This window comes from Nansenia antarctica (genome assembly GCF_963989245.1).
Source record: "Nansenia antarctica genome assembly, chromosome: 10".
Classification (NCBI taxonomy): Eukaryota; Metazoa; Chordata; class Actinopteri; order Argentiniformes; family Microstomatidae; genus Nansenia; species Nansenia antarctica.
In genome coordinates, this window is record NC_137680.1 from 10,321,992 (window position 1) to 10,338,162 (window position 16,171).

The window sequence follows — 16,171 nt, forward strand, 5'->3', positions numbered from 1 at the left end:
CAAGTTCACAAACGCTGTCGTCTCAAACGCCAGGCAGTTCATGCTAGCTAACTTAACCTTACTGAGTAAGAAAAGAACAGGTTTTCCATCATGTATTACACAGACAATAAACGTCTGTAAGTATGATGGTAAAGTCATACTTAATAAATAATTTCAGATCCTCCTTCCTAGGTGCTCAGGCCAAAGTGGTTTGTTTCAATTTTCCATCATAATAATTGATAAAACATAAAGTATGTTGAGTGACAAGATATGTAATTTCCCTGCCAAAATGCAGGGACAGTGGGCTTTACCATAGTAGCTATTACCCATAATCTACTGATAAAAACAACAACTGTTAAACTACTATTAGTGTTGTGAGAAGCATGCACCATCCTTTCAGCTGTGGTCTGTACAGGTCAACTGAAGGGACAATTGTGTTTTTAAATGCTTGGAATGTAACTGTTTGATATGCACACGAAAGAAGAGAGAGAGGGATGATTGAAACTGTGTGTGTGTGTGTGCGTGCGTGTGCGTGTGCGTGTGCGTGATGATTACAACTATACTAATATGTGCAAACTAAACAACAGGGGCACCATAGAAATTAAATTAGCCTATTCAACCATAACCTATTCAACAGCTTAATACTGATTCGGCGATACACCTGTGTGTGTGCGTGTGCATGTGCGTGCATGTGTAAGCATGTGTGTGTGTGTACGTGCGTGTGCGTGTACGTGCGTGAGTGTCAGTTCTCAGTGTCTGAGGAGTCTGAGTCGTCTGCCAGCCTTGCCTGCTTCTTGCGTACGTTCCAGTGCAGGCACTGGGCCAGGCTCTCGAACCAGTCATACACCAGGTCATGGCAACAGATGGAGGGCACTGGGTAGCAGGACGTGGTGATCTTGATACTGCATGGATGGAGGAGAGGGGGAGAGGGAGGGGGGAGTGGATTGAATTCCAGTGAATTAACAGATAAAACAACTATCACCTTTCATGTTGGCAGCCATCCAAGCGAGCTCCTCCTCTGGTATTTGGACGTAGTGCACATATAATATATAATATCAGGTGGCCGCTGTCATCGTACTACTACTATCAGATCAGTGGATGCAGGTGGTGGTAACACTAACTGTGAGTGTGTGAAACAGAAACGTACCAATCTCCATGCTGAATCTCCTGTCTCTTCCTGCCATCAAAGTAGCTGCTAGCTAGCTACGGTAGCAAACACGTCTGTTTTGATTCAGAATGATTTTCTCCGGTATTTGGTTTGAGGTGTACCAACATTCAAATAAGCATTTCTTCAACTATTTTAAAATGACCGTGCCCTACTTGGGGATTTTTTCACCAGACCCTGTCACATATTTTAACTGTACATGGTACAGTTAAAATGTACACACAAAGGACACTGAGAACGTTTAAATTGAGGGCCTCAATTAGTTTAAGCAACTCAACTGTATGAGTTGCAATGGCAATATTCAATATTCAATATTCAATACAAGTGCAACCAACATAATTCTGCCTACAGCAAGCAGAGCATTGAGTTAATGATATTCCATGTCAGCTCATAATTGTCAAGTCCAGCCAACTTGGATATTTAAGCTGCTCAGACTTTGTTGAGTTGGATTTGTTTGTCTTCTTGTGTAGTACAGGTACAATTTATACATGTGAGATATACTGTAGATTCTGGCGACTCCCATGAGTGATTCAGGAAAGATATAGCTACTGCCATTATGTCTCATTTGCCTACACTTTCATAATGGCACAATAAAAATGTTACTGTTCTCCTCACTACCCATATCTCTCCGCCACTCTTTTTTTATGTTTCTCTCTCCCCCCCCTCTCCCACTACCTATCCATCTCCTCTCCCCCGCTGCTCTCTTGTACCATCCATCGCAGCCCTCTACCAATTTCTCTCTCTCCACCCCCCCCCAACTCGCTGCTCCTCTCATGTCTCCCTCTCCTCCCCATATTTCTCTCATCTCCTCCAACCCCTTCACATACCTCTTTCACCTTCCCCTCCCCAGGTCACGTTCCCAGTGCGTATCTTCAAGCTGATGGGCGTGGACACTATCATGGTGACCAACGCCTCGGGCGGCCTGTGCGAGGACTTCAAAGTGGGCGATATCATGATCATCAAGGACCACATCAACCTACCGGGCTTCGCCGGGCAGCACCCGCTGTGCGGACCCAACGATGAACGGTGTGGCATGGGGCGAAAATGAGACAGAGAGAGATGGATTGGGATGGGGGGGGGGGGGGGTGGAGGGTTGGAGGGAGGTAGGGAAAGGAGATAGATGGAGAAAGGTAGGGGGCGATGGAGAGAGGGGAAAGGAGGGATGAGAGATATGGGGGAGAGCAGGGGGAGGGAAAGAGATGGAGCGAGGGGGAGGAGAAGGGGAGAGAGGAAGTGGGAGAAAGATGGGGGGTAGAGAACAGAACCTGCTGTCTGGGAGGGGTGAAAGGGAAGTCTTAATGATATACATTATGAAAAGAGAGATGAAGGGAGAGGGAGTTAGAGCAAAAGGGGGAGGGAAGAGAAAGAGAGAGATGGATGAGTGAAACGGAGGCTTTGCAGGACAGCACTCCCTGGGTGGCCTTAATGATGAACAGTGACAGCAGAGAGAGGTGGAGGGAGAGAGAGAGAGAGAGGGAGAAGTGGGAGACAGGAGAGGGATATGAGAGAGTGTGAGGAAAAGAGAGAGGAAGGTAGAGTTGATGAGACATGCCACTGCAGAGAGATGGAGGGAGAGAGAGGGAGGGAGAGGTGGGAAAGAAGAGAGGCATGTGGGAGAGGATGGAGGGAAAGAGAGGTGGGGACCAGAGGGAGGAGGGTGGAGTTGTGAGACATGCCAATGGAGAGAAAAAGAGAGAGGGTCAGGGGAGAGCCTGAAATGAAGTAGTCTTGTCAGTTAATGGAGAGAAAGAAAGAAATGGGTGGGAGTGAATGTTACGTTCTACATTCGCTAGGGAGAATAAGAAGTAACAAAATACAGGTGTTATGAGTAAAGTAAAGATATTTATTACTACACGGGTAAATTAAAGTCATTATGGGTCAGATAAACAGAATTAAAACTATAACAAATGCCTCCTATTCAAATAAACAATAAACTCATCCCGTGGATGGTTAAAATAAACAATAACAATAAAAAGGTTTCAAACATGGTATCACTTAACAAGATCACTAACACAGAACATAACTAACAAACTAAACCAAAAGGATCTCTACCAAAGTATCCACCAAACTATAACAAATTGCTCTCTAAACAAAGTAAACCACCCGCATGGTATACAACAAAAATGGTGGGAACTGTGTGATGGGATCACACAGCTGCTGCTGGTTCTCTCTCCTGATCTTTTGTAGGGTGTGGCCTCTGATGATTGGTTGGTGTTGATGATTGGCTGGAGTTGATTGGTCACTGCTGGAGTTTGATTGGCAATTATCACGGGGGGGGGGGGGGGGTGGATCCCCTGGACTGGGCTTATGGCTGTTAAAGAGATACAGACAACCAGAACAGACACTACAACAGACACAAACATATAGACAGACAACCAGGCTACTGATAGCCGTCACAGTGAAGGATAGAGAAAAGGGCTGGGAGAGAACTGAAATACTCCCAGAGAGAGGGAAACCAATGTAGATAGAGAGTGCGTGAGATGGTTGGGAAAGTAGAAATGAAACAATGGTTACACAAATCTGTAATGTCAATGGACATGGTTACCATTTTTTCCCATTATCAAGAATCCATACATTGATGTAAATAACATCAATTTCAATTCACTTCCTGAACTAAACTGATCCAACTCTTATTGGTGAAGACATATTGACAGTGATGGAGCGGACCAACCCACATACAATGTAAATGTAGTGGAGGTACAGTTAACTGGCTGTAGTGGAGGAAGTTAACTGGTTGCAGTGGAGGCCCCTGTGGAACTATAAAAATTGGGTTCAGACTATGTTCGCCTGCTGAAGCCTGGAGAGTTAATGCAAGTCTTTAGTTCTCAGGCAAGATTATTCATCACATGAGCGTAGTTCACCATAATGGATTCTACTCACCTGGATATCCATGCAACAGGAACAAGAAGACATTGTATGACATGGATTAACCAGCTGTGGCCTCTCCACCAGGTTTGGGATTCGTTTCCCCTGCATGTCAGATGCCTACAGTAAGGACCTGAGGAAGCTAGCCCTGGAAATCAGCGCTGAGCTGGGTTATACCAATTTTGTGCGAGAGGGTGTCTACTGCATGGTGAGCGGGCCCAACTTTGAGACCATCGCCGAGGCCCGCATGCTTCAGATTCTAGGGAGTGACTCTGTGGGTAAGTGATGCTATACAGACCCAACTTCTAGGCTATGTCTATTTGATGTCTGTTTGATGTCTTTTGATGCTATCCTGCTTTGATATCAGGAATATTTACATTTGACATTAGACAAGATGCTTCAATTCAAAGTAAGGTGAAGTTTTGTCAGTGAGTGACAAATACAACTTATCACCAGCCCACAACACAGCTTTAAAATAACACAAACACAGAAGTCTTGCACACTCTACCCACGATTCCCCTTTGTATTCATTAGCGTTTCTCAAATTGGTCCTCCCTTGTAAAAAATCCTGGTGGGCTTGTAAATAAATGATGCCTTAGCTCTGCTAACAGAGGCGATGCATGCTAATTGCCGTTACGATTAGGTCAGCTGATAGACCAAAAGGCTGCTACATGCTGTGATGCTAATTGGTCCGTTGATCTGATCCAAGATCAAATTACACTACAAGCAAATACCCGTTAGTGTGTACAGCGTCAGATACACATTACCTCTTTCATTGCCAACTCCCCTAAGAACAAAACAAGTAATAAAAATGTTTCATCTTAAGTGGCATATTATATTGAATGGTTATAGCGACATAGCAAGGTGAGTACGTTGAATGGTTATAGCGACATAGCAAGGTGAGTGGACATTTAGATTTCTGGTTTTGGTGACCTGTTGAGTCATACACATAGTTTGTTACACTGATTTTGGTCAGCAAATGTATTTGTGTGTGTACATTTTATTAATTAGTTGGGGCAGTGTGTGTGTTAGATTGAGACCTTATGCAATAGTTTTTATATCAGTATAGGCTACCACTTTCAATGTGTATTGCATTGTTCTATAAATTGCATCTGTATGTGACTGTATCTTTAGTCTTTAAATGTCAACATGACTCTGAGCATGTCTCAAATGATCTGTGAGATAACCATCCTGTGTGGTTACGGGAGTCTTCTCATTAAATATTAAATTACAGTGAGAATGAGACCAAGGCTCAGGGCTCAGGGACAAAACACTGAGGGGGTTGTTAATGATGCAGCATAGCATGACCACCCTTCTACACACACACACACACACACACACACACACACACACACACACACACACACACACACACACACAACGCAGTGCCACCCATAACCAACCCCAGTGTTGGTTGTTTTTCACCACAAAGACAATTGGCATTTAATTAAGTCCCTATCTACCTCTCTCTTCTCCTCCCACCCCCCTCACCCTCCGTCCCTCCATCCACACTAACCCTTCCGACCCATTCACGTCCTGTTCTGTTCACCAATGCTTTCTCCTACCCCCATCTCCGCACCTCTTAACACTCTCCCTCCATGACCCCACTCCCCGATACCTCTCATATCATCCCTCCAACTTCCCTCCCCCTCCCCCTCCCCTCTCCTCTCCTGACGTCCCTTTCTCTCAACACCCCTGTCCCTTACCTCTCCTTTATCCCTACCCCCACCCCATCCTCTACTCCACTCAACCCTTGTCCTCTGCCCTGTCCATCCATCTCCTACCCACTTTGGCCCCAACCCTCTTTCTATCCACCACACTCTCTCACCCCCTCACCCTCCCTCGCCCCCAGGTATGAGCACAGTTCCAGAGGTGACTGTGGCTCAGCACTGTGGCCTGCGGGTCTTCGGCCTGTCCCTCATCACCAACAAGGTTTGTTTACTTCTCCACACTCCTCTGCCAGATATCATTGCCTGTTTGTTTAGTTTTTTTAGGATCTCCTTTAGGCAAGGCAAGTTTATTTGTATAGCACATTTAGTAACTTAGTGATAGTGATTTAGTGATTTAGAATAGAAAGCAGATAAAAAAAAAAAAAAGAATATATATATATATAGATAGATAGATAGATAGATAGATAGATAGATAGATAGATAGATAGATAAACATTTAATAAGATAATGAATAAGGTAATAGAAATGAATAAAAAAGACATGGGTGGAAGTGTTTAATCATAACTGAATCACTGAATCAAAAGATATAGGTTTTTAGCTTAGATTTAAATATTTTTAGGGTGTTTGATTTTTTCAGGGAGTTTGTTCCAGGAAACCCAAGCTGTTCGAGTATGGAAAGCTAAGCTAAAAGAAGACAAAATCCTTCCTCTTTCCAATATTTATGGTGAGCACTGTAACTGTTAGATCTAAGTGTGTATGATGAGATGTCTTGTTATTATCATCATAAAGGTATCTTTGGACTACAGCCGTGAGGAGAATGTCAACCACGAGGAGGTCCTCGAAGTCAGTAAGATGAGAGCTGAGATGCTGCAGCGGGTCCTCCACACACTCATCGCTCGCTCTCACCAGGTGGACCAGGGCATCAATGGCAACTGATAGAGAGGAGAGGGATAAAAGGGTGTAGAGAGAGACAAATAAAGGGATTTGGGGACATGCATTCACACACACTCTCTGACACAGTCACGCACGCACACGCACACCCACACACACACACACACACACACAGCTGAGATCTCTGCTTCAGTGAGTGTTACGTTGGAGACGGCTAGCAAGGCTCGCTTCAGAACCATGGAGAGCTCCAAAGTTCCACACACTCACTTTCAAAAGAATAAACACACACTACTCCAAGAGTCTGTACAGTATCTATCCATGATGAAGGAATTGCAAGAAAACCAATTAGCTAGTGTAATTTAATTTTCTAAGCCTCCTTGAAGTGCCAGTCTGTTAAAAAATGTAAAAGATTGGTGATAGGACCTTGAGCAGGAGAATGACAATATTGCAAGTAGTAATACTCTTATATTAAGTTCAGCCAGAGAAGTGCCATACCTGAAGAAATTCAGAATTTGAGAGAAAGAGGGAAAGGAGCAAGAAGAGAACCTAAATGTTTCTTCCACAAAATATATTTGAGAACCCTCCAACCAGAAAATTGCATTTAATGACAGATAGTGTGCGAAAAGATATACAGCCAAACTAATGTACAGATGATATTACTAAGTCTTCCTGCTTTTCAGCTCTCTGGTCACAGAAGGCAAACAACTTCATAAATTACTGTCTTTGTGTAGTGCTTGCTTTTTTTGGACCATTTTGATGACGTTTGTTTTCTCATAGAGCTTATAACGAGAATCAAATGTTTTCTGCCTAGCTTCGTTGACTTCGCCCATTTAGTAAGAAACTGAGAGCTGTTGAATTACCATTTATTTGAATGCAAAAAGAATTAGTGTTATGAGTAAAATAAGGGTGTGTTCATGTAGAAAGTATATGATTATGATTGTATTAAGTACACAATAACAGTAACTAACCCTAACCCTTTGTAACACAGTCACATAATTCACAACCTTAAAAATGGTTACGTTTTGGTACGTTTAAATGGAAAGTGCATTCATCTTAAAAGAAATAAAAGCAAACTGCCATTCTTCACAGAGCTCCTCAGTGTGGTGCAGTGGTACCTCCTGCATTGGAGTGATAAGCTCAGAGAACACAGATGTGTTTGGAATGAGGTTTTCCCACTGTAAATATATACATAAATATATAAATAAAGTTAGATATAGATCTTAGACGGCCTGTCTATTTCTGTGCTTATTTGTGTGTGTGTGTGTGTGTGTGTGTGTGTGTGTGTGTGTGTGTGTGTGTGTGTGTATGAAACCTTGAACTACATAATCTATTTAATGTCAAGCTCAATCCAATGTAATGACCCCTGGGAGGAAGAGGTAAAAGGATTCTGACTGTGTATCCTGTATCTACAAAGCCTTCAGGGGTATTGTAAAAAGAAAGAACAGGCTTCTCCTCTCCTTTTCCAGGTCATAATCAAGACCCGTGGTGGCCACTCATTGATCCTTTCGTGCCACAAGATGCGTCAGCTTTTGTTGCATACCAGTACGAAAAAGCCCAGAGTGGACACCCCTAAATCACACCTAAATCACACCTCCATTTTAAACCTGCATTGGCTAAAAGCTGTAATTTTATTACGTTTTAATATGTTTTCAGGCGAGAAAGTATTCCAAAAATGTGTCCAGTTTATCAAAATAACCAGTTTATATATCTGATATGACGTTTTTACTTTTGGTCGCTAGCTATTACCGTAGTTACCGTAGATACCCGTAGATACTACTTTGACAGAAACATCGGAACTTAATAGCTAAACAAGTTGTAAAATGATTTGGGGGCCCAATACCTTTAGCTAGCTAAAGTACTAGCTTACTATTGTTGTCTTGGCAGTTGGTAAAAGAACAGGATCATCTGAAGCTACAATACTGGTACCATTCATGACTGGGCTACAGATTATCAAATGAGTACAAAAAAACAGCTCTGCACACTCAAATCTGTGCAAAAAATATGTTTATTGCTAGCTTTCGGTCTCCAGGCTATCGGACATGTAAACAACAGCTGTATGACGAGTTTGTATGACACAGTTTGCCAAGACTGAAGAGACGCACAATGCATTTTGGGGATTTAGTATCCCAGTAGTGTCCAGTCATGGCATAGGCCTGATCAAATATTCAGCAATATCTAGTATACATACTAGATTTCTGGCATACTCAAATTTTGCAGTACAGTGTGAACACTCTTGCATACTCAAATCTACGTCATATCTAGTATGAGTAGTATGCTAGTATGCCATTCCGAACACAGCCATAGTATAAGTGACATATAGATGTCACTATTATTTTTCAAGCTGAAAAACACATTTGTTATATATTTTTTGGTCTGAAAATAATCATATATAATTGTGGCTCAACTGTCTCCTAAAACTAAAATCTTGAGTCGTGACATCAGTTTGATTAATAATAAGACTTGCCCGTACTAGCTGTCTGAGCAGAGTGACGTAGGTATCTGGCTGGTACAAATCCCAAAATGTTTGCCAAATGAGAAAGTGAAAATACTGCTGGAGTTTGCCTTTAAGAAAGAGTGCCAGAATAACTGCATCTATTGTTTGAGGGGAAATGCAAGGGCCATAAATTAATATATAAATGTATATGCTTCTGATATCATGATGGTTGGTGGGTTTGCAAAGTCACTCACACACACATTAGCATACACCAAACACCAAACCCCATTTTATCATGACAATTTTCATCAGTATGAAAAGGAATACTATTCAGTTGCATCGACTAGCTTTATTTATGCCACAGCCCCTGTTTCACTGAGAGTGTATTATAAACTAAATCCTAGTATGAGTGAGCAATTAGTTCCATGTTATCCTAAAGACATCATTAAGATGGACCAGTGGCTCATTGAATTCATTTATGAATGCAGTTTTGAACTCTCAGCAAAAAATCATTCACTAACTTCAGCGCAAACAAGGCTAGAAAGTGAAAAAGCCATTCGATCACAATCTTCGCCTTTGATTTTCATACTCTCAAAATGGCCCCCACATCAGAATTAATCGCTGCTGCTTCCTCCTTGCCTTCCAGCCATTAGGAGGGAATACATGTATTACCAAAGAACCCATTAAAATCTCCAAAATGAATAATTAGCTAATTATTATAATTACACAGGTACTATTACTTTGAAATCTAAAGGGGAGGCGAGCATTTATTAACTAGCTAATGTGGCAGTTTGTCAGGGAGGCAATGTCTGAGTGCTTTTCCAAGATTTTCCAAGTTGAATGGTTTGCTTAAAGGAGCAGGGCGTAAGTTTGTTGGAAATCTGCCATCTCTGGCCACCGTGGTGAAATTCACTTAAAAGTCCCAAACAACAACACCCTCCCTAATAATAATATAAGCCTCTGAAACGGACTTGCAGTGTCTGACATTAGCCGTTGTGTTTTTCTGCATGCGTGCACGATTCAAAGAGGCAGCTACCAGAGACAGAAGGGTGAAAAGTCCCCCCCCTCAAACACTCCAGGTACAACATGTTTGTATGCAAACCGAGTACACTTGATTTTCGAATTTATAAAGCAATTTTTCAGGACCAAAACAGAATTTTGTACATGAAACATTTATAAGTACACACTGGTTCTCTCCAAAGCTCTCTCCAAAGATTCTCATTTGTATGCATAACCAACAAGTGGTTTAGCTTTTGTCTGATGAGTAATTAGCTAATCAGTACCTTGTTATTCTTTGGCTGTGCACTCATTTCACCCTCATTTCATTTGGACATGAAATTCCTCTAGGTAAATGTCAAATGTGTCTCTAGTCGTCATTGATTATTTAAAAAAAAAAAATCCAATTTGTATGTATGGTACACTCAACAATAATCTCGGAACCCAGAATTGCATGTCTTGATTGGGATTGTGTCTTGATTGGGAAGATGTCAGCAGAATGCAATGTAAGGGATAATCAATGACAAGGTGTGCGGATGTAGGAAAATAATCAATGGCGTGGAGGTGCAAAACAGCCAGAGGAGCAGCCGAGGGACGTTCACCTCCACAAAGTTGATCTATGCATGACATACGCATTCCAATAATGCAGACAGGCAACAACAATAATGTTATTTTACTGTAAGTTAAGGCTTTAGAGCTATTGTATAAAAGAATGTCTGAGACTAAAGCTGTACAATGTATCATAGGTTTGTGTGGTTGCCAGAGTTGGCTCTGTAACTTTGTCAGTCATGTCATTAACATACATCAGCTGAACCCCGCCTCAATATTGGGCACATTAGTTTGGAATGATGAGGAGGCTATTACTGGGACTACCTGTGCATTTATAGAAAAATAATCAACCACATCTTGACAATCACAATCAAATATTCAACAAAGCAGTGGTAGAAAGATAATACAAACCTTAATTTAATAGACAGGCTATATGTGTCCTACCCAGCAATCTTATCACAAGGGTGGAAATTAAGGAGGCAAACCAAATTCATGCAAAACAAAATGGATTAACCGGTGCAACTCTACCTCTGGGTCAATGCTCCCCGGTCCTATTGGCAGTCAGTATGACTCTTCATGGACAGAGTTCAAAGGTTAAATCCATCATTGTATTTTATTGGCTTGAATTTTGACCCCTGACAGCCGAAGGACATCTTCACACTGGAGAGTAAATCAGTGAGGAAGCCGGCCTCTTACTCTGAGAGAATGAAAAATGCAAGGCAGATAATTATAGTCAAAATAATAGTCAAATGTGCTGTTGTCAACACTTTTTCATCTCTTAATATGGCCGAAAGCATTGTTTACTCTCCTGGGAGTCTGTGCCAAAATGTCTAGCCGGGCAACAACTTAATTTCACAGACAGCCCCAAATGTTGTTCGCTGGCCCTTAGAAGTTTATAGCACAGTCTCTCCACTTTGCATCCTGGGGGATTTACACTGTGTGTATAAAGGACAAATAAAATTCTCTAAAAGGACCGTTATTCAGACCTGGGCAGCCAACGGCCGCTGCTCCATCCAAGACATTAGATAAGGTTCCTCTGAGTTGAGTCATAACTAGTCAAATGTTGAATTACAGATTGGACTGGCAAATTCCCCAGTTGGAGAGGAAAATTAGCTGGCAAGCACCACTACAGGTGTTTTATTGTCTCCATAACCCTACAAGCTACAGTACAGTACAGCGCGGGTGAAGTGACACAGAGAGGCTGTCTATGAATACAAAAAGTAATGTGGAGAGTTATCTGTGTTCAGCATTAAAAGGAGAGCTGCTGTTTCTCAATCGGTCAAGAACGTTTCTGCAACAGGGAAACACGTTAAAAAACGACACAATGAGAAATGGGTAAAGTTGAAAAACATTACTTTTACTTCACATTGTTTTATACTAGGCGAACACTGTGCACTTTTTTTGCCACAAGCCACAATGTCCCAATAACAGAAGATGACAGAGAGGAGGAATCACAACCACCATCATCTACAGAGTAGAAAGGACAACAAGAGAACTGGCCTTCCAAGAAGCACCACGCAAAGAAGCTTTGCTTTTATAAAGTTATTATGGGGCATCTACAGTATGTGAGTGGGCTCTTCTCAAGCCTACAGTATTTGATTTCTGTTTGAAGTGGCACAACTAGGCCATAATTATAAACTTAAGGGCTCTCTTTTCATCCGGCACAAAAGTCCAAACGCAGGCATATTGGCTGGTTGTGTCGAATAAGAGGCTACGAACAGTGAATATCATCTAAGGTGTGAACACACGTCTTCTTCCTTTTTCTATATACGCCCTTAGTATATATAAGTCTGGACACAGAGAGGTTTCGTTGGGCTAAAGGAGTGTGTGCTGTATTTGAATGCAGAGCACGATGCTGAGGGTCTAAAGTTAATGGTGTGTCACTGCCTGTCTGTACAAAACAGGCTCACATCAGCACAAACAACCCAAGCCATCAGATGACACTCTCGATGCTATTTGTGAGGTCTGTGTCATTATACTGTATACAAGCTGTGTTATCAAACTCTAATGCAGAGCACACCTCTTGCTGAATCAAGTTTTCTTCTATTACTATTACATATCATGTTTAAGTGGCGTGATATGATCCTGCCTCAAGCATGACATATTGTAACTGCTGTTATACAATGGCATCGCTTGATAGGGTAATGTAGACGGATTATGGTGGCACCAGCCTTGATTTAAATGTGTATACCTATTTACTTGAAGGAGCATGCCTGGCGGACATCCTGAACGAATCGTACCCTCGCCATTTGTCAATTTCTTTGTGGTTGTAATGTGTCTCACACCTTGTCCGTTGTTGGGAATGATGCTTAAGGAGAGGGACAATAATATGAATAATATTATGAATAAGTTGAGTTACTCGGGTTAGGCCCATGGTCACCGGTCTCCCCTGTTGTCCTTGACACACATCTATGTATGGTTAAAACTTACAGTCATATGTTGCTTTGAAACTGTTCGTTGTTTTGTTGATACTCTATTCTCATTCTCTCTATTTGCATTGATGCGATGTTGTGCGCTACGAACACAGGTCGAAGAGCGTGACCTAATAATATGGGAATAACAAGGCATTACAATTGACAATATCAATTGCATACATAACATTTCCTCCCAGCATTATAATGTTGTTAACATAGCTAAGGTCTCTTCAGCAATACCTTTGTAACTGAAAAAAGCAATAGCATTTCTATGTATTTTAACTTGTTTAATCTTTAAACTAAAGAACAGTCTCTTTGAAGGCAACATTGTGTCATTGTTTTAAAGTCTGCATGTTGCCTTATAACAGTCAGGTGCTTTAGGGATCCTTCATTTTGAAGGATAACGCTTAGTCTCTGCTATTGGCGTATTTGTGTTCGTGTGGCCTTTCCACACTTCTGCTGCTGCTACACTCAGAAGGACCTCCTGGACCAGTCTTCCACCTCAAGGCCCAGACCCAGGCTCAGGTCCGACGACCAACTCAGCTTGAGGGTCCCACGCACCAACCTCAAGAGGAAGGGTGACCGTGCCTTTGCGGTGATGGCACCGACCCTGTGGAACGCGCTTCCTTCTGACATCAAGTTTGCCCCCACTCTGGACACCTTTAGAGCCAAGCTAAAAACCCACCTCTTTGTCAATGATGTTCCCTAAGTCAAGTCCTTATTTGTTGTGAAATGTATGCCTTGAGATGTACGTTTAAGTCTTCTGTGTCTGATTGCTTTCTGTGTTCCTTGTCTTTGTCTTTATTTGTTCCTTTACCCGGGCTGCGCCCCGGGCCAATGTAAAAGTGGATGGGGGGCGCATTATAAATAAAATTAACATAACATAACATAACAGTGTAGGATTCCCGGGGTGCTATCGTCGAAAGCGAACACACCCCTGTGACTGTATGGACATGGGAAAGATAACCAGCCTTGAATGGACTCGATACGGTTCTCCTATCGAGATCGACAGACTGAGAAGCAAAGTTTGGGAAATAACTGACGCTTTCGTTTTCATGCAATGAATTTAATACACCCAGACGAGGTGATACGCTTAGCGGGAGAGATAGTAGCCGCTATAATAGAAATTGCAATGCCCGGTTATACTGCGTTTCTGTCTAAATGTATAGTTTCTAGAGCCATGACGTCATAATGATGGTATTAAGAGGTGGAATAATTCAGGTAGGACTGTGTCTCGTTCAAAGTCACCTTTGTTCCACATTCTAGTGCTTGGTTTGAACTTCAGCAGATCGTCTTGGCCATGCCTAAATGCATTAAGTTGCTGCCACACGATTGGCTGATTAGATACTTGCATTAACAAGCAGATGGAAAGGTGTACCTGATGAAGTGGCTGGTGAGTGTAAATAGGCTATGGACACTTATGATTGATAACATTGATTTTACATTACATAAATTGGATGCCATGCTATCATGGCATTTCCATGTGGTAAATCCTTATTTATTACTTACTGTATGTCAAATCACCAGGCTAATGTACTTGGTTTGAGTAGGCAGGGTTCAACACAGGGTTCCCTGGATATAGATCATTTGTTTACATGCCCATGTGTGACATTTCCCTGGCCTTCATTATTCATCATTAGCCTACATGTGGTCTCACAGATGACCCTGTGTGAAATGCAACGATGCTCTAGACCAGGGGTCGGCAATAGGCGGCCCGCGGGCCATTGCTGGCCCATCACCAATAATATTTGGCCCAGCAGAATATTTTGAGAATCCACTTTTTTTTTTTTTTTTTTTTTTTTACAATATCGGACCGACAGTCCCACATATAGCGCCTATAATGTCCGAATAGAGAATCTACCTCCACCTGAATAATGCTTATTGTACTTTTATCCATGTTGAGAGTGAATGACACAGGGACAGACAATCAGGCAGCGGGGTGCACCGAAGCGCACTGACGCTGAACCCCTCATAGTGAATCATAAGTAGGTGGACAACGTGTAGTGCTGAAATAGCCGTGTGTGGTTTGAAAAAAATAACACCAGCTCAGTAAATAATTCAAACGTAATGTTTACGTATATGTGACTGCAACACACATATGAACAGTAACAAAGCAAATTCAGTTTAATATTCTGAAAAACATTGACAACAAAATCGGTGAAAAAAAGAAAAGAAAGAAAAGTAATCCGCTTATGCGAGGGGTGGTGGTGCATAGGCCTATGCTCCTGAAACGACAGAGCAAACACGCTATTAGGGATAATAATTACAATGAGCCATTCATTCAAAATATAAAAAATACAATTAGGTTATTAAATACAATAACGACAGGCTTGGTACTCACTTAATGTGAAAAGTGGCATCTCCCATCGGTCAGTATTTGCTTGATATCTGGTTATATGGACGTCACTTTAATCCGCAGGCAGTTCTCAAGTTTTTTTTTGCATCAATCGATTCCTCTCGTGCGTCTTTATCACATTCATTGAGGAAAAGGACGACTCGCATGTATAGAAAGGGAACATTGTGAGCACGGAAGATGTGAGTCTCACAACGGCTTTGCGTTGATGAAACCAGGTAGGATGAACATTATAGTTCGCTGTCCATTCCTCTTTAAATGCCCTGTTTTCACCGTCAACTTTCCTCTTTACACCTTTGGAGAGTGACATGATGTTTCTCTTGCTAGTTAGCAGGTTAAATGTTTAGCTAACTTCACCCGGCAGGCAAACAACCAATCCAATAATAATGTGACCTTGTCTGGGAGGAGGGGGGAATCATTCAGAATGAAAGTATGTTAAATAATTATTAGAATAAGCTAGGCTGCGCTACATCGTCAGTCCACACATTTATTATTCAAAACTATGGAAAAGGGTGAAACTACGTTTCAACGTTGTTGAGAATCACAACACAAACTTGCTAGTCAAGCCAAAATACTGCAACGTAATGGATTGGACTGCTACCTAGTTAGCTACAACACTACTTTACATTGTTACCTAGTTAACTACAACACTACTTTACATTGTTACCCAGTTAACTACAACACTACTTTACATTGTTACCTAGTTAACTACAACACTACTTTACATTGTTACCTAGTTAACTACAACACTACTTTACATTGTTACCTAGTTAACTACAACACTACTTTACATTGTTACCTAGTTAACTAGAACACTACTTTACATTGTTACCTAGTTAACTAGAACACTACTTT

General features: G+C 41.7%; 1 protein-coding gene across 1 annotated transcript in view; it reads left to right on the plus strand.

Annotated features, from left to right (window-relative positions):
• The window catches only part of pnp4b (purine nucleoside phosphorylase 4b), a 23,843-nt gene extending 16,316 nt beyond the window's left edge, over window positions 1-7,527 (plus strand). The window contains exons 5-7 of the mRNA XM_080540671.1: window positions 4,097-4,287; window positions 5,862-5,941; window positions 6,469-7,527. Coding sequence (XP_080396797.1) covers window positions 4,097-4,287; window positions 5,862-5,941; window positions 6,469-6,615 — 418 coding nt within the window. The 3' untranslated portion in view covers window positions 6,616-7,527. The remainder of the gene's footprint in view (window positions 1-4,096; window positions 4,288-5,861; window positions 5,942-6,468) is intronic.
• The last annotated feature ends 8,644 nt before the right edge of the window (window positions 7,528-16,171 follow it).